Raw genomic sequence first — 20,212 nt, forward strand, 5'->3', positions numbered from 1 at the left:
CAGAAACGAACCTGACTAGTATCCATGAGGATGTGGGTTTGATCCCTGGGCCTCGTTCAATGGATTAAGGGTCTAGCGTTGCCATGAGCTGTGGTGTGGGTCACAGACGTGGCTTGGATCCAGCTTGCTGTGAGCTGTGGTATAGGCCTCAGCTGCAGCTCTAGTTGACCCTCTCAGCCCATGAATAGGTGCAGCAGTAAAAAGAAAAAAAAAACAGAACAAAACACAATACTATTAAACTTTGCTCAAAGAAATTAAAGACCAGAGTTCGTGGCTCAGCAGTTAACAAACCCGACTAGTATCCATGAGGACGTGGGTTCAATCCCTGGCCTCACTCAGTGGGTTATGGATCTGGTGTTGCCGTGAGCTGTGGTGTAGGTTGCAGACACAGCTCAAGTCCAGCATTGCTGTGGCTGTGGTGTGGGCCAGCAGCTACAGCTCCAATTGGACCCCTAGCCTGGGAACCTCCATATGCCTCATTGCGGCCCACTGCAAAAAAAGAAAGAAAGAAATTAAAGACCTAAATAATTGGAATGATGTTCCATGTTCATGGAATGCTTAATATTGTTAACCTTTGGGAGTATATATTAGGCTCATACATGGAATTAAAGTCTGACCAGACAAGATGTACCCCTACTCCATGGAAAATTAAAAGTTCATGAGAGTGAAATAATTGTATGTGACTCAGCTTTGTGTAACTCGATTAAAAGATAGCTTTATTGAGATATAATGCACTGTTCAGTTTACAACTCAGTGGATTTTAGTGTGTTCCTAGAGTTGTTCAACAATGATCAGCTTTAGAACAGTTTTACTGATCGAGAAGGAATCCCTGCACCATTGGCAGCCACTCCTGCTTTCCTCCATCCCTTCACCCTCGGCTTTAGGCCACCACTGAGCCACTTCCAATCTCTGTAGGTTTGCCTGTTGTGGACATCTCAGAGAAATGGGACCATTTACTGTGTGGTCTTTCGTGACTGGCTTCTTTCCCTTGACGTAGGCTGGTTTCTAGGTCCATCCATGATGTAACATGTGTCAGTACCTTATTTCTTTTTTAGCTGAGTAATATTCCCTCTATGGACACATACATTGCACTTATCCGTTCTTCACTAGTGGACGTTTGAGTTGCTTCCACTTTCTGGCTGCTGTGAACAGGGCTGCTCTGAGCATTCCTGTGGAGGTTCTTGTGTGCATGTAGTTTTATCACCTCTCCCTGGATTGGACCTAGGAGTAACAACTGCCGGGTCAGAGGGAAACTCTATGTTTAGCTTTTTGAGAACCTGCCAGAGTGTTTTCCAGGGTGGCTGCACCATTTTATATTCCTGGCAGCAGTATAGGAGGGTTCCAGTTTGTCTCATCTTGGCCAGCACTTGTGATTGTCTGGCATTTTAGATTTTAGCCATTCGAGTGGATCAAAGGTTGACTCTAAAAAAAATATGTCAAAATTCCCATCGTGGCTCAGTGGTTAACAAATCCGACTAGGAACCATGAGATTGCAGGTTCGATCCCTGGCCTTGCTCAGTGGGTTCAGGATCCAGCGTTGCCATGAGCTGTGGTGTAGGTGGCAGACGCGGCTCGGATCCCGCATTGCTGTGGCTGTGGCATAGGCCAGCAGCTACAGCTCCAATTAGACCCCTAGCCTGGGAACCTCCATATGCTGCAGACGTGGCCCTAGAAAAAGACAAAAAGACAAAAATAAATAAATAAATAAAAATTAAAAAAAATAAAAAAGATATGTCCACAACACCATCCCCCCCAAAAAAAACAGGTGAATGTGACCTTATTTGGAAAAAAGGTCTTTGCAGGTGGAATTAAGAGTCTTGAGATAAGATCATCCTGGATTTCCTAGGTGGACCCCAAATCCAATGGCAAGTGTCCTTATAGGAGACGGAGGAGGAGAAGTCCATGTAAAGACAGAAGCAGAGGTGGAATTCCGTGGCCAAAAGCCAAGAGATACCTGGGATGACAGGATCTGGAGGAGGTGGGAAGATGGCCCTGTTAGACTGAAATTTACCCCGTGGCTACAGTAGTTAAAGTTGCACTGAGTGGCACACAGCAGGCAGAAGGATGAGTGGAGCAGAAGTTGAAACCCACATGACTTCAAATGCTTAGAAGAATGAAGATGTCAGAATAATGGTATTTTAACTAGTGGGGAAAGACATTCATGTATGAGTGTTGGAGTAAGTGGACAGCATTCAGGAAAAATACAAGGTCCCAATCTGAACTCTGAAGATCAAAATCTTAAGGAGTCCCTGATGGCCTAGTGGTTAAGGATGTGGCATTGTCACTGCAGGGGCCCAGGTCACTGCTGTGGCTGGGGTTCTGTCCCTGGCCTGGGAACTTCTGCATGCCATGGGTTTCTCCAACAGCAGCAACAACAAAAAACCCTTAAATGCAATAAAATATTCCAAGTACTAGGAGGTGAAATGTCATTGTATAGGACAATCATAACTTAGGCTATGCCTGGAGATCAGCCTGACACAGGGAAGCTAATGCTGGAACAAGCAAGAGCCCTGAGCAAACTCAGGGTCTTTCTTTTATTAGGATTGTGAACAAAAGGTGTTGGGGGTGGGGGCAGAGACTATAGATAAAACTTACAGGGACCACACAAGCCTGGGGGGATTATGATTAACAGAGTCTGTTCTAACAACCATCAGGTCTTATCTCAGGAAGACATACATTAACCTTTACATCAGGCCTGTTTGTTCCCTTCACAGGGACTGTAAGCCTTAATTATATAAAGTTCTTCCCTAGCATAACCCTCTTGGCACTCCAAGAGGAGGTCACGGTTTTCCATGACCTCTATAATCTATTCTCTTTCCTTACTCTAGCCACTTGCTTTCAAGCTTGAGGCTTATGGCCCTGTTTTCTTCCATCCACAGGGAACAAACAGCTAACACCAGGGAGGGCCAGAGGGGAATGTGTGAGTGCCAGGGACAGAGTGCATCACATTGAGAAATCACATTTAAAACCTCAGAGTTTGCGCCATCTCTTTTCATAACCTTAGAGGGTGTGTTTTAGGAATAATATCTTGAGGTGAGGAAACATTTATGTTCTGTTCCTAATAGCCACAGAGATTGAAATGTTTGTATTAAAGTATGTGGAAGAATTTATTTCTTTTCTTTTAAATATATAATGTTTTGCATTGAATCTAAAGATTTTTAATGCAAGTAACTGAAGATTGATGGGGCTTTTTTTAAATTTAATTTTATATCAGAGTGTAGTTGACTTACAATGTTGTGTTAGTTTCAGGTGTACAGCAAAGTCATTCAGTTATATATATGTATATAGCCATTCTTTTTCAGATTCTTTTCCCATATAGGTTATTACAGATTGAGTATATTTCCGTGTACTGTGCAGTAGGTCCTTGTTGTTTATCTATTTCATATATAGTAGTATGCATAAATCAACTCCAGACTCCTAATTTATCCCTCCCCTGGCTTTCCCCTTTGGTAACCATAAGTCTGTGAGTCTGTTTCTGTTTTGTAAATAAGTTCATTTGTATCGCTTTTTTAAGATTCCATATATAAGTGATATCATATGATAATTTGTCTTTCTCTTTCTGACTGACTTCACTTAGTATGATAATCTCTAGGTCCATCCATGTTGATGCAAATGGCATTATTTCATTCTTTTTATGGCTGAGTAGTATTCCACTGTATATATGTACCACATCTTCTTTATCCATTCCTCTGTCGACAGACATTGAGGTTGCTTCCATGTCTTGGTTATTGTGCATAGTGCTGCAGTGGACATAGGGGTGCATGAATCTTTTTTTGAGTTATGGTTTTCTCCAGACATATGCCCAGGAGCAGGATTGCTGGATCATAATGGTAGTTCTATGTTTAATTTCTTAAGGAACCTCCATACTGTTTTCCTTAGTGGTTATACTAGCTTACATTCCCACCAATGGAGTAGGAGGGTTCACTTTTCTCCACACTCTTTCTAGCATTTATTGTTTGTAGACTTTTTGATTATGGCCATTCTCACTGGTGTGAGGGGACACATCATTGTGGTTTTGATTTGCATTTCTTGCATAATTAGTGACGGTGTGCATCTATTCATATGCTTTTTAGCTATCCGTCTTCTTTGCAGAAATGTCTTTTGACTGGGTTGTTTTGGATTTTTTTTTAATATAAAGCTGCATGAGATATTTGTATATTTTGAAGATTAATCTCTCATTGACTGCTTCATTTGCAGAGATTTTTCTCCCATTCTGTGAGTTGTCTTTTCATTTTTTTTATGGTTTCCTTTGCTGTACAGAAGCCTTTCAATTTAGTTAGGTTCCATTTGTTTATTTTTGTTTTTATTTTCATTACTGTAGAAAATGGATCCAAAAAGATACTACTGCAGTTTATGTCAGAAGAGCGTTCAGCCTATGTTTTCCTCTATGAGTTTTTTTTTTTTTCTTTTTGCCTTTTCTAGGGCCACACCTGCTGCATATGGAGGTTCCCAGGCTAGGGGTCGAATCGGAGCTGTAGCCACTGGCCTACACCACCACCACAGCAATGCGGGATCCAAGCTGCGTCTGCGACCTACACCACAGCTCACAGTAACTCCGGATCCTTAACCCACTGAGCAAGGCCAGGGATTGAACCCGAAACCTCATGGTTCCTAGTCATATTCGTTAACCACTGCGCCACGACAGGAACTCCGTCATCTAGGAGTTTTATAGTATCTGACCTTACGTTTAGGTCCTCAAGCCTTTTTGAGTTTATTTTTCTCTGTGTGGTATAAGAGAATGTTCTGATTTCATTCTTTTGCATGTAGCTATCCAGTTTACCCAGCACCACTTATTGGAGAGACTGTCTTTTTTCCATTGTATATTCTTGCCTCCTTTGTCATAGATTAGTTGGCCATAGGTGTGTGGGTTTACTTCTGGATTTCTATACTGTTCCATTGACATGATAGCTTTTAAATAAAATTTTCATTTTAACTTTATATGTATGCACTAATCATTGATGCTTAACTTTTTTTTTTTTATTTTGCTTTTTAGGGCTGCATCTGCAACATATGGAAATTCCCAGGCTAGGGGTTGAATCAGAGCAATAGCTGCCAGCCTGCATCACAGCCATAGCAATAACAGATCCGAGCCACATCTGCAACTTGCACCACAGCTCACAGCAATGCGGGATCCCTAACCCACTGAGCAAAGCCAGAGATCGAACCTGCATCCTCGTGGATCCTAGTTGAGTTCATTAACTACTGGGCCACGAAGGGAATGGCCTTCCTTAACTTTTAAAATGGTTATTTCTGGACGATGGGATTTTTTTTTCCACTTTCTTTGTGATTTTCTATACTTTTTTATTCTTATAATAACTTAGTGTCATTTTTATTAAAAAAAGACACCATTCAGAGTATAAAATACATAATCCTATTAAAGAAAAAAGAATCAGAGGTGGAATCAAGATGACGGATGTTTGAGGAGTTCCCATTGTGGCTCAGCGGTAATGAACCTGACTAGTATCCATGAGGATGAAGGTTCCATCTCTCTCCTCACTCAGTGGGTTGGTGATCTGGCATTGTCATGAGCTACACTGTAGGTCACAGATGCAGCTTGGATCCAGTGTTTCTGTGGCTGTGGTATAGGCAGCAGCTACAGCTCCAATTTGACACCTAGCCTGGGAACTTCCATGTGCCATGGATGCAGCCCTAAAAAGCACACACACACACACACACACAAAAAAAAAGATGACAAAGAAGTAAGACGTTGGGCTCACCTTCTCCCACAAACACATCTAAAAAAAAATCTATATATACAACATTTGCACAGAACATCTACTGAACACTGGCAGAAGACCTCAGACCTCCAAAAAGGGCAAGAAACCCTCTACATACCTGGGTAGAACAAATGGAGAAAGAGAAAGAGAGAACAGAAAAAAAGAATCAGAACTGGACCAATACTCCTGAGAGGGAGCTGTGAAAGGGGAAAGGAATCTGCAACCTGGAAGGCTGCTTGACTGATGACGGCATCAGGCAGTATAGAGGGGGAACCTCAAGGCCTCAGAGAAAAGCACAGAAGCTGGACTGAGGAGGGCAAAGTAGAGAGAAAGCCACACATACCATCAGTACCACCTCCTGGGACACTTCAACCTGAGATGCTTGGAAGGGGCTGGGTGCTGAGACTTAGGCCCTGGAGGTCATTCTGGGGAGAGGACTAGGATTGACTGTGTGGAGACAGCCTCAGGGGCTAGGGAGCAGTGTGCCACGGGCTGAAGGAGGAGGTCTGGGCCCACAGGAGATGCAAGGCACCACTTTGGGGGAGGGTGAGAGGAAGAGGGGTGGGGCCACCATAGGAATATTTTCCTCTGCACACGCTCTCAGGTAGCAGGGTGCCTCTTGCATGGGCTACAACAGCAAGTACAAACTGCTGCAGTCATCTCAGACTCCAGAGGTGGGCCTAGCCTGCCACCAAGCATCTGTGAAAAGGCACCGCCTGTGGCCCCAGATACCTCAGGGGTCACCACCGAGGAGGGCCCTGCAACTGAACATCACCTATTGCTCTCACCTCCCTGGAAATAAACACACTCTGCTGCCAAGGGCCCTGCGCATGGCCCCCGCCTCCCCATGGGTCCCTGCCACTGTCAAGGGCCCAGTGACCAGATGCTCCCTGCAGGTGCCACCCATTGGCGCCACCTCCCTGGAAGCATGCACAGGCCATACACCTTCACACCCCCTGTCAAGGGTTAACAGCTTACACACACTAAGGAAAGAGACAGCAAGAATCCAAACCAAAAGCCACCCTCATGCCAGAAAATCAAAAGCCCTCACAAGCTACTCAGGGATGCTCCCACATATAAAATAGCCCTCCAAGAATACAGTAGATAATTGTTTTCCCTAAACTCACAGAATAAGAAAACTATAAACCAAATGAAGAAGCTCAGAGCCATTCCCAGTTAAAAGAATAGGAGAATTCCCCTGAAGGAGAAAACAATGAAACAGACCTCTGCAGTCTAACAGACACTGAGTTCAAAAAGGAGGCAATGAAAATACCGAAGGAATTAAGAACTGCTGTCAACAGTGATGCAGGTTACTTGAGAATGAAACTAGAAACCATAAGGAGAAGCCAAGAACAATTAGAAAATTCACTTTCAGAGACACAAACTGAGTTAAAGGCATCAAAGAGCAAAATGAATAATGCAGAAGAACAAATAAGTGACTTGCAAGATAGAATAATGGAAATCACCTGATAAGGACAGGTGACAGCAAACCAAATGAAAACAAATGAAAGCAATGTAGGAGAGCTATGGCATAATATAAAGTATGCCAAACTACATATAATAGGGACCCTGAAAGGAGAAGAAAGGTAAAAGAAGATTGAAAATATATTTGAAGAAATTATGGCTGAAAACTTTCCAAATCTAAAGGGAACAGATATCAAGATACAAGAAGCACAGAGGGTCCCAAACAAGTTGAACCCAAAAAGACCCACACCAAGTCATTTTATAATAAAAATTGCAAAAGTTAAAGCCAAGGAGAGGATTCTAAAGGCAGTGAAAGAAAAACAAAGAGTTATTTATAAGGGAATCCCCATAAGGCTATCAGCTGATTTCTCTGCAGAAATACTACAGGCCAGAAGAGAGTGGCAAGATATACTCAAAGTTCTAAAAGGGAAAAATTTGTAACCTAGAATACCCTACCCAGCAAAATTACCATGTAAAATAGGAGAAATAAAGAATTTCTTTTACTGGGAATTCCTGCTGTGGTACACTGGGTTAAGAATCCAACTGCAGTAGCTCAGGTTGCTGTTGAGGCATGGGTTTGATCCCTCACCTGGCATAGTGGGTTAAAGATCTGGCATTACTGCTATAGGTCAGAGCTGCAGTTCGGATTTAATCCCTGGCCCAGGAGTTTCCACATGCCTCAGGTGTGGCCAAAAAAAAAAAAAAAAAAAAAAAAAAAAGAATTTCTCAGACAAACAAAAACTAAAAGAATACAGCAATACTAAACCTATTATGAAAGAAATACTGAAATGTCTCCTCTGAATAGGCGATATAAGAAGATATGGGATGGAGAAAATCACAATGGTAATCACTTCAATAATCCATATACAGATCAAAAAGAAAAAAGAAAGTAATTGTGAAGGCAATAATAAACTCAAGAAACAGCAAGAGAATAAACATGAAGATGTAAAAGAGGACATCAAAATCATAAAGTATGGGGAAGGAGAGTGAGAAAATCTAGATTCTGCTCTTTTTTTTTTTTAGAAAGTGTTTGAGCCCACATGACTGTCAGTCTGAAGCAGGCAGATATAGGAAGTAGTTAATGCACTTGAAAAACTGGGCATCTACAAATCAAAAACAAACAATATATTAACAACAACAACAAAAAAGAGGGTACAAACATAAAATAAAAGGAAATAGTCCAACCAAAAAAAGAGTAAGAAGGGAACAAAAGAGAAATATAGAATCAATTAAAAAACATAGAAGCAACTGGAAAATATGTATTTACAGCAATAAATATATATATTTATCAATAATTACCTTAACTGTCCATGGATTGAATGCTCCAATTAAAAGACACAGAGTCACAGACTGGATATTTTAAAAAAGCCTACAGTAGGGGAGTTCTCCTCGTGGCTCAGTGGTTAACGAATCTGACTAGCAACCATGAGGTTGTGGGTTGGATCCCTGGCCTTGCTCAGTGGGTTAAGGATCTGGCGTTGCCATGAGCTGTGGTGTAGGTCGCAGACGCGGCTTGGATCCCGTGTGGCTGTGGTGTAGGCCGGTGGCTATAGCTCCGATTCAACCCCTAGCCTGGAACCTCCATATGCCACAGGAGCAGCCCAAGAAATGGCAAAAAAAAAAAAAAAAAAAAGAGCCTACAATATGCTGCCTATAGGGGACCCACCTTAGGGCAAAGGACACATATAAATTGAAAGTGAGGAGATGGAAAAAGATACTTCATAGGAATGGAAATGTCAGGAAAGTGGGAATTGCAATACTCATATCAGACAAAATAGACTTTAAAACAAAGGCCCATAAAGTACCTTTAAGGACACTGTTTAATGATAAAAGGATCCATTCAAGAAAAGAATATTACACTAGTCAATGTATATGCCCCTAATATTGGAGCACCCAAATATATACAACAAATAGTAACAGACATAAAAGGAGAAATTGATGGGAATGCAATAATAGTAGATTTTAACATCCCACTCACCTCAATGGAGAGATCCTCTAGACAGAAAATCAACAAGGCAACAGAGATCCTAAATGACATAATAAAACGGATAGACTTAATTAATATTTTTAGGACATTATATCCAAAAAACAGACTATACATTCTTTTCAAGGAACATTCTCAAGGAAAGACCATATACTGGGGCATAAAACTAACCTCAACAAATTTAAGATTATAGAAATTATTTCAGGTATCTTCTCTGACCATAATGGCATGAAAATAGAAATCAACCACAGGAAAAGAAATGAGAAAACACTGACTACATGGAGACTAAACAACATGCTACTAAAAAAAAATTGGTAAGTGAGGAAATCACAAAGGAAATTTAAGAATACCTTGAGACGAATGACAATGAAAAAACAACTATACAAAATCTATGAGATGCCCTGAAAGCAGTTCTTAGAGGAAAGTTCGTAGTAATACAGGCCTTCCTCAGAAAAGAAGAAAAATCTCAAATCAACAACCTAACCTACCACCTAAACAAATCAGAAAAAGAACAAGCCAAACCTAAACTTAGAAGAAAGAAGAAAATAATAAAGATCAGAGAGGAAATCAGTATAATAGATATTTTAAAACAATAGAAAAATCAATAAAACCAAGAGGTGATTCTTTGAAAGGGTAAACAAAATTGACACACCTCTGGCCAGACTCACCAAGAACAGAGGAGAGAACTCAAATAAACAAAATAAGAATTGAAAAAGAAATCTCAATAGACACTCCAGAAATACAAAAAAAAGTAAGAGAATACTATGAACAATTATATGCCAACAAATTTGATGACCTAGAAGAAATGGACAACTTTCTAGAGACATACAGCCCACCAAAACTGAATCAAGAAGAAATAGATCAACTAAACAGACCAATTACTAAAAATGTAATTGAATATGAAATAAAAACACTACCTACAACAAAAATCCAGGATCAGATGGCTTCACAGGTGAATTCTACCAAGCATACAAAGAGGAACTTATACCCATCCTCCTTAAACTTTTCCAAAAGATTGAAGAAGAAGAAGGAACACTCCCAAAGACATTCCGTGAAGCCACTAACACCCTAATACCAAAACCAGACAAAGATACTACCAAAAAAGAAAAGTATAGGGCAAAATCTTTGATGAATATAGATGCAGAAATTCTCAACAAAATTTTGGTCAACCAAATCCAACAATGGATTCAAAAAAGTCATACACCACAACCAAGTGGGATTCATCCCAAGTTCACAAGGGTGGTTCAACATATGCAAATAAATCAACATCATACATCACATCAACAAAAGAAAAGCCCAAAACCACATGATGATCTCAATAAGATGCAGAAAAAGCATTTGACAAAATCCAACATCCATTCATGAAAACAACCCTTACCAAAGTGTGTATAGAGGGAACGTACCTTAACATAATAAAAGCCATTTATGATAAACCCACAGGCAATGTAATGACTCAATAGAGAAGAGCTAAAAGCCTTCCTGCTAAAATCTGGAATGAGATAAGAATGCCCACTCTTACCACTTTTATTCAACATGGTATTCTAAGTCCTAGCCACAGCAGTCAGACAAACAAAAGAAATAAAAGGTATCCAGGTTGGAAGAAAAGAGATAAAATTGTCATTCTTTGCAGGTTTACTATAATATAGAAAACCTTAAGGACTCCACACAAAAACTATTCAAACTGATCAATGAATTCAGCAGAGTAGCAGAACACAAGATTAACTTTCAGAAATCAGTTTCATTTCTGTATACAATGTGATGTTAGAAAAAGAATATAGGAGTTCCCGTCGTGGCGCAGTGGTTAACGAATCCAACTAGGAACCATGAGGTTGCGGGTTCGGTCTCTGCCCTTGCTCAGTGGGTTAACGATCCGGCGTTGCCGTGAGCTGTGGTGTAGGTTGCAGACGCGGCTGGATCCCGCATTGCTGTGGCTCTGGCGTAGGCCGGTGGTTGCAGCTCTGATTCGACCCCTAGCCTGGGAACCTCCATATGCCGCGGGAGCGGCCCAAGAAATAGCAACAACAACAACAACAACAACAAAAGACAAAAAGACAAAAAAAAAAAAAAAAAAAAAAGAAAAAAAAAGAAAAAGAATATAAAAAAACTTTTAAAATTGCACTCAAAATAGTAAAGTAGCTAGAAATAAACCTGACCAAGGAGGTGAAAGACTTATATGCTGAAAACTATAATAAAACATTAATCAAGGAAATTAAAGAGGATTCAAAGAAATGGAAAGATATTCCATGCTTCTGGATTGGGAGAGTTACTATTGTTACAATGACCATACTATCCAAAGCAATCTACACATTTAATGAGATCCCTATCAAATCACCTGTGACATTTTTCAAAGAACTAGAACAATCCAAAAATTTATATGGAACCGTGAAAGACCAGAATTGCCAAAGCAATCCTGAGGATAAAAACTAAGCAGGAGGCATATCTCTCCTAGATTTCACACAATACTTTAAAGCTACCATAATCAAGACAGTGTGGTACAGGTACAAAAACAGACATACAGACCAATGGAACAGAATAGAGCCCCCCCCAAAAAAAAAACAAAAAAAACAAAAAAAAAAAAAACCAGACATGTATAGTCAATTAATCTTGGACAAAAGAGGCAGGATGTAAAATGGGAAAAAGACAGTCTCTTCAGCAAGTGGTGCTGGGAAAGCTGGACAGTGCCTGTAAATTAGTGAAACTGGAACACACCCTCACACCATGCACAAAAATAAACTCAAGATGGCTTAAAGGCTTAAACATAAGACAAGACACCATCAAACTCCTAGAAGAGAACATAGGCAAAACATTTTGTGTCATCATGGTACAAAAGTTTTCTTAGTTCAGTCTCCCAAGGCAACAGAAATAAAAACAAAAGGGAACAAATGTGGAGTTCCCATTGTGGCTCAGTGGAAATGAACCTGACTAATAATCCATGAGGACGCAGGTTCAATGCCTGGCCTTGCTCAATGAGTTAAGGATCCAGCATTGCCTCTGAGCTGTGGTGTAGCTCACAGATGTAGCTCAGATCCAGCGTTGCAGTGGCTGTGCCATAGGCCAGTGGCTACAGCTCTGATTTGACCCCTAGCCTGGGAACTTCCAAAATTTTTTAAATAACAAATCCTCAGTATTTAAGTCCTTCCCAGCAGGTTTGAGAACATTCTCACCCCGGCACCACACTCAGACCCCTGCCTTCTCTGTGGACAGGGAGCAGCCGTGGGAGTTGTGGCCACCTGGGACTGGGAACCTGTGTTCTGTCCCTGAAGCTGAGCAGGTTGGGAGCCTTAGAGGGCTGGTCAGGGGGCTTCTAGTGGCAGGACAGTGATCCTCGAACCCACGGTTGGCTGGAACAATCTTGTTTCTTCCGCTTTTCATAGGCTTGGTTTGAATATGAAGCTTGAAGGCAGCTGGTAAACTCATTAAAGGGAGGATCTCAGGCCTGTTTACTGTCTTAGCCCTCACAGGGCCTGGTGTGTGGCTGCTGCAGTTGCTAGCCCCTAAATGCTTGAAAACTGAATCTACTTAATAGGAGATTTTTTTTTCTGACCAACAGCAGAGCCAAAGGAAGGTCAACACATTTGCAGTTGGCAGGTGAGGACTCTGGCCTGGATACTGTCATCAGACACATCAGCTGGGCCGCTCGAGTTTAAGCTTCTAAGAGCTATCAATTTTGTATCATTAAGGAGCCTGTCAAGGAGTGTTTTCCACAGACACTGACCCTGGCCCCTCTCTTTCAGGTCTACCACACTCTTTTCTGGCCTCTTGAGTGGACAGTGGCCTGCAGAGACAACAATACTTGTTATGCGAAGATAATCTGCAATAAATTGGACAATGTACGTCATATGGTTTGTGGCAGAAATGCTCTCATTTTAAAATGTAGCTTGTATTCTAGTGTTTGGATTTTTGTGATCTATTTAAAGACAGCTCTAGGGGCCAGGCAGAAACCCTTCAAACTATTACCCAGGCACAGTGTTTGCAGAGATTGAACAGGTGACTTACCTTCTCAAAATCATGGGAGCTGGCTAACTTGGCAGTTTGGAACCACAGGATCTGTGGAAATGTGGGCATCAGTGATAAAATGTAAGGTGTGTCTAAGTGCATTTGGAAATACAGGTAGACCTCGAAGATACTGCTGTAAAGTGCCTGTCGCAGTTGAATGAGTCATGGAATTTTTGGTTTCCCAGTGCTTATAAAAGTCATGTATATACATGAGTAAGTGTAATATTAAGTCTATTAAGTGTGCAATAGTCTTCTGTCTAAAAAAAACAATGTATATATCTTAACTTTAAAATACTTTATGCTGAAAGATCTGAACCATCATATGAGCCTGCAGCAAATTGTAATTTTGCTGGTGGTAGTCCTGCCTTGATGCTGATGCCGCTGACTGATGGGGTGCAGGCTGCTGACAGCTCAGGTGACCGTGGCCATTTCTTAAGAAAAGACAGCAGTGAAGTTTGCTGCATTCATGGACTTGGGCTTTCATGTATGGCTTCTCTGGAGCAGGCAGTGCTATCTGATAGCATTTTACCCCCAGTAGAACTTCCAAACTTGAAATCAGTCCTCTCACACCCTGCTACTGCTTTATCACCTGAGTGTATGGAATGTGCCGAGTCCTTTGTTGTCATGTCAACAGTCTTCACAGCATCTTCACCAGAAGTAGATTCCAGCTCAGGAAATCACTTTCTTTGCAAACCCATAAGAAGCAATTCCACATCCATTCCGGTTTTATCATAAGATTGCAGCAACTCAGTCCCAACTTCAGGCTCCACTTCTAATTCCATTTCTCTTGCTGTTTCCACCACATCTGCAGTGACTTCCTCCACTGAGGTCTTGAACCCCTCAGAGCCATCCATGAGGGCTAGAGTCAACTTCTTCCAGACTCCTGATAATGTTGGTATTTTGACCTCTCCCTGTGAATCACAGATGTTCTTAATGGCGTCTAGAATGGTGAATCCTTTCCAGGTTTTCAGTTGACTTTGCCCAGATCCATCAGAGGAATCACTGCTTATGGCAGCCACAGCCTAACAAAACATACTTCTTAAATAATAAGACTTGAAAGTCAAAATGGCTCCTTGGTCCACAGGCTGCAGAAAGGATGCTGGGTCAGCAGGCATGAGAGCACTTGGGTCTCCTGTCCATCTCCATCAGAGCTCCCGGGTGATCAGGTACATGGGCTATGAGCAGTCATATTTGGAAAGGAATCTTTTTTATGAGCAGTAGGTCTCAGCAGTGAGCTTAAAAATTCAGTCAACCATGTTGTACCCAGATGTGCTGTCACCAGGCTTTGTGGTTCCATTTATACAGCACAAGCAGGAGTTACCACTGTGGTACAATGGGATTGGTGTTGTCTCTGCAGCACCAGACGCAGGTTCCATCCCTGGCCCAGCACAGTGGGTTAAGGATCCGGCATTGCCGCAACTGTGGCTTAGGTTGTACCCGCACCTTGGATCTAATCCCTGACCTGGGAACTCCATATGCTGCAGGGTGGCTAAAATGGGGGGGAGGGTGCGGGGGAGAGAGAGAGAGCACAGGCAGAGTAGATTGAGCATAATTCTGCAGAGCCCTGGGATTTGGGGAATGGCTTCAACTTTGTTACCAGCTGCTTGAGCCCCTAACAAGAGCGTCACCCTGTCCTTTGAAGCTCTGAAGACAGACTGACCTCTCCTCTCTGGCTGTGAAGGTTCTAGGTGGCATCTTCCTCCAGTAGCAGGCTGTTTTGTCTACACTGAAAACCCTTGTTCAGTGCAGCCACCTTCATGGAGCTGTGTGTCTCCACCAGCACTTGCTGCTTCCGCTGGCACTTGGACATCATGAGACGGTGTCTTAGCTTGAACCTCATTCATGAGCCAACCTCTGCCAGGTTCTAACTTTGTTATGTACCTCCCTCACCTGTCTCAGCCTTCACAGAACTGAAGAGTGCTGGGGGCCTCCCTCTGGATTAGGCTCTGGCTTATAGGATGTTGTGGCTCATTTGATCTTCTATCCAGAGACCGAGATTTTCTCCTTATCAGCAGTAAGGCTGCTTCATTTTCTTATCATCTGTGTCTTTACTGGACTAGCATTTTTTTTTTAAACTGAAGTGTAGTTAATTTACAATGTTGTGTTAGTTTCTGGTGTATAGAATAGTGATTCAGATTTTCTTTTCATATTCTTTTCTTTATATTTTATTACAGTTTATTGTAAGATATTAACTATAGTTCCCTGGGCTATACAGTAGGATCTTCTTTATTTTATGTATAATAATTTTTATCTGTTAACCCAAAACTCCTAATTTATCCCTCCCCACATTCCCTTTTGGTAGCCATAGGTTTGTTTTCTGTTTTGTAAATAAGTTCATTTGTATCATAATTTAGATTCCACATAAAAGTGGTATTTATGATACTTGTCTTTGACTTCATTCAGTATGATAATCTCTAGATCCATCCATGTTTCTGCAGATATCATTATTTTATTTTTTATGGCTGAACGATATTCCATTTTATATGTATACCACATTTTCTTTATCCATTCGTCTGTTGATGGACATTTAGGTTAACTCCATGTCTTGGTTATTGTGAATAGTGCTGCATGAATAGTGCTGACATAGGGGTGCATGAATCTTTTCAAATTAGAGTTTTCTCTGGATATATGCCCAGGAGTGGGATTACTAGATCCTATGATAATTCTATATTTAGTTTTCTGAGGAACCTCCATACTCTTCTCCATAGTGGCTGCTCCAATTTACATTCCAACCAACAGTGCAAGAAGGTTCCCTTTTCTCCATACCCTCTCCAGCATTTGTTATTCGTAGACTTATTGATGGCCATTCTGACCAGAGTGAAGTAGTATTTTGTTGTAGTTTATATTTGCATTTTTCTAATAATTAGTGGTGCTGAGCGTTTTTTCATGTGCCTGTTGGCCATCTGTATGTCTTTGGAGAAATGTCTGTTTAGGTCTTCTGCCCATTTTTTCATAGGGTTTTTTGCTTTTTTGTTTTTGAGCTATATGAGTTGTTTGTATATTTTTGAGGTTAAGCCCTTGGCAGTTGCATCATTTGCAAGTATTTTCTCCCATTCCATAGGTTGTGCTTTTGTTTTATTTATGGTTTCCTTTGCTGTGCAAAGCTTGTAAGTTTGATTAGGTCCCATTTGTTCACTTTTGTTTTTATTTCTGTTGCCTTGGGAGACTGAACTAAGAAAACATTTGTACCACTGATGACACAAAATGTTTTGCCTATGTTCTCTTCTAGGAGTTTGATGGTGTCTTGTCTTATGTTTAAGCCTTTAAGCCATCTTGAGTTTATTTTTGTGCATGGTGTGAGGGTGTGTTCCAGTTTCACTAATTTACAGGCACTGTCCAGCTTTCCCAGCACCACTTGCTGAAGAGACTGTCTTTTTCCCATTTTACATCCTGCCTCTTTTGTCCAAGATTAATTGACTATACATGTCTGGTTTTTTTTTGTTTGTTTGTTTGTTTTTTTTTTTTTTTTTTGGGCTCTATTCTGTTCCATTGGTCTGTATGTCTGTTTTTGCACCTGTACCACACTGTCTTGATTGCTGTAGTTTTGTAATACTGTCTGAAGTCTGGGAGAGTTATGCCTCCTGCTTGGTTTTTTCCTCTCAGGATTGCTTTGACAATTTGAGGTCTTTTATGGTTCCCATGTAGGTTTTAGGATTATGTGTTCTAGTTCTGTGAGAAATGTCATAGATAATTTGATAGGGATCACATTATTTTAATTCCCTTTAAGAACTTTGCTTTGCTCTTACCGCTTGGTTAACCATTTGACACAAGAGGCCTCGCTATCACATGCCTTCCTCACGAAGCTTCATCATTTCTCTTTTGACTTAAAATGAGAGATGTGCTATGCTTCCTTTCACTTAAACACTTAGAGGCCTTGTAGGGTTACTGATCGTTAATTTCCCTGTTGTGTCACAGGGAATAGGGAGGCCTGAGGAGGGGTGACCAGCCAGTCTGACTCCACAAACAGAACACATACATTTCTTAAGTTCACTGTCTTATGTGTGCACAGTTCTTGGCCTCAAAACAATTATAATGGTAACATCAGAGATCACCGATCACAGGTCACTATAACAAATATAATGATGAAGAACTTTGGAACATTGTGAGAATTACCAGAATGTGACACAGAGACACAAAGTGTCTCTTGGAAAAACAGTGCCAGGAGATGTGCTTGGCGCAAAGTTGCCACAATCCTTCAGTTTGTGAGAAGCTCAACATTTGCAAAGTGCTATAAAAGGAGGTCTGCCTGTTGACAGAATGCAGGTCCAGAGGCTTTAGAAGGAAATGCTTACACATATGCAAAAGGAGTCATTAGTAATTCATTGGAGGAGGCTCAGGGGGTGGAGGCAGCAGGGGACTGACCCTCACACACCCCTCACTGCTGGGTCAGAGCACAGCATCATCACCTCCTGCCTTGTAGACAGCGCTGAGCGCAGATGGTGTGCAATGGCTGCCTTCCTCCCTAAGAGCCTATAGTGTCTCTGGGGAGGTCAGATGGGAAATTGCCCATATCTGCGGAATGTCAGAGTCACACAGACTTAAGGTGCTTCCTCCCCACGTCTGCACTCGCCTTACTCTCCAACTAGGAGAGCAGGGCATCCCAGGCTACTGGTTGGCTCCTGGTCAGGATACACCCCCCCGGTGTTGCTCCCTCACCACTGCTGCCTGCATGGCCCCACTTTGCTATCACACACTGGCCGTCAAGCACTGGCCAAGACACACTGCCTGTCACGCACTGAATGTTACACACTGGCTGTCATACAGTGGCCGTCACACACTGGCTGACACACACGGACCATCATTCACAGGCCATCACACAGTAGCCAGCACATACTGGCTCTCACACACTGGCCCTTACACACTGGCTCTCACACACCGTCACACACTGGCCGACAGACACGGGCAGTCACGCACTGCCTGATCTTCTCTGACATCTAGAATGTCACCCTGTCCCTCACTGTCTTCCTGGGCAGGGCTATAGTGAAAATGGGGAATTTCACCTGTAATTGAGGTTTGTCAGACGCCCCCTCTCTGGGCTGCTTCTGGCCCACCTTGCCATGCATGCACCCCCTTGGAGGTGCCAGTCCAGCCACCTCTGTGGTCTGGGCCCACCCTTCCCCCACAGCCTGCACACAGGCTGCCTGGAAGGTGGGGCCCTGGCTCCAGCTGTGTGTCCTGCTCCCTCTCCACCTTGTGCTTTTACTCCAAGCTCTAGATGAGAGAGGAGGGTGGGGAAACACTGACCAATGACAGCCAGAGGGCTGGGAAGGCACTGGTGATGCACTGAGCCCGCTTCCTCCACTGTGTGTGCCAAGACCTGAGCTGAGTCCCTGCTGCACAGTGCTGGAGCCCTGGTCTCCTCTGAGCTGGGTTGGAGCCAGCCACCAGCTTCCTGGACCAGGAGTCCCTGCTGTCCCAGCAGAGCAGAACCTGCTGCCCTGGAACTTGAAATCAGCCTCTAACTGGGATTTGCTGTGTGTCTAGCGCCGCCTCAAGCATCACTGGGGATGTACATTACCCTCATGGTCCCTTCATGCAGCGGGCAAATTGCTCGTTCTGGTAAATTTGAGTCAAATTAACTCAGGATGTGCATTTACTGGCTCGTTGAACAGATTCTTACTGGGCTTGGTGTCATGGTCACGTGCTCTTCTTGGCTCAGTGTTAGGCTTGCTCTTCTGTGGGTGATGCTGTAAATGTCAGATGTGAACTTGCAGTGACTAGCTTCCTATTCAGATGGTTAACCTCCTTGGCTTCCCCTTGAAAGGATCGGGTGATAGGATTTCATGTTCTTGGACCGAATGCTGGCGAGATTATCCAGGGGTTCGCAGCCGCCATGAAATGTGGGCTCACGAAGCAGCTTCTTGACGACACCATTGGAATCCACCCCACATGTGCTGAGGTAGGAAACAGGGCTTTTCCAGTGGACCTAACTGATGTCATTTGAAAAACTGTGACAAAGCACATTGTCTGTAGAAAGGTTTTGTTTTAGTAACTGCTTTGTATATTTTAAAGGAGAATGCGTTTGCTAAGCTGTGCTGTGGGACTTGTATATTTTAAAGGATAAGGTTGGTGTAACATTCAGGACGTGCTAACAGCTAACTGTGAACCCTGTTCTATCCTCCTGTGGGACAGGTGTTCACAACGTTGCAGATCACGAAGGCGTCGGGCCTGGATGTCACTCAGAAGGGCTGCTGAGGCTAAGTTGCTGCTGTGTAGTCTCGTCTGCGCCTGTGAGCACGGACAGGGAGACAGGACAGCAGCGGTGCCTGCCTGGCCTGCTGACGGGGAGGGGCAGCTACGCTGCCTCCTTGACGTCCTTGCTCGAAGCCCGCCCAGAGGTGAGCCAGGACCGACCTCTTCCCAACTCATCCATCGTCCCTGGATGCTGCATTTTCCCTCTTGCTTTGTTGATTCCCTGGAATTATTTTGTTGTGAAACTGACTAAAGTGGGTCTGCTCAGCTCCACAGCCGCAGGCACGGGTGGTGGAAAGCGGCGCCCACCATCTCCTGCTGTGGGCACTTTTTCTTGGCGGTCACAACCCGCCTCTCCCCGGCCTGGTCCCCAGTGGCGACCACCTGGCCATTCTCCACTTTAAGCCCCTGACTGAGCAGAAGAGCTCACGTCAGACCATGCTGAGCTTAAGAGTAACATTAAAGGGTTCTCAATAGTATGTTATGAGAAATCTAATTTAAAACGATTTAAAATGATTCTGTTCACAGTCTATTTCCTGATATCAGGTTCAGTACATGAATGGGTGATATTAGGAGATTTAAATTTGTACACCTGTTGGCATCTTTTTTAAAAGGCCCTTGAGGTGGGCCTGGGGGTCCTTTGGGAATCTTGTTCCTTGAGGTGCAGATGTAAAGCACTGAGTCGAGTGTTCTAGGCTGAAGTGCTCCCCTGTGGCCACTAGCCTACTGGTTCTGCGGTCAGAACGTCTAGGCACATGTTTTTTGTTTTGTTTTGTTTTGTTTTACTTTTTAGGGCCATACCTTCGGCATACGGAAGTTCCCAGGCTAGGGGTCGAATTGGAGCTACAGCTGCCAGCCT

General features: G+C 42.8%; 1 protein-coding gene across 1 annotated transcript in view; it reads left to right on the plus strand.

Annotated features, from left to right (window-relative positions):
* TXNRD3 (thioredoxin reductase 3) overlaps positions 1-19,871 on the plus strand; it is a gene marked incomplete at its 5' end in the record, with an annotated part of 60,534 nt that extends 40,663 nt beyond the window's left edge. Inside the window, 3 exon segments of the mRNA XM_013982024.2 lie at positions 12,900-12,995; positions 18,926-19,060; positions 19,294-19,871. Coding sequence (XP_013837478.2) covers positions 12,900-12,995; positions 18,926-19,060; positions 19,294-19,356 — 294 coding nt within the window.

This window comes from Sus scrofa, chromosome 13 (assembly GCF_000003025.6).
Source record: "Sus scrofa isolate TJ Tabasco breed Duroc chromosome 13, Sscrofa11.1, whole genome shotgun sequence".
Classification (NCBI taxonomy): Eukaryota; Metazoa; Chordata; class Mammalia; order Artiodactyla; family Suidae; genus Sus; species Sus scrofa.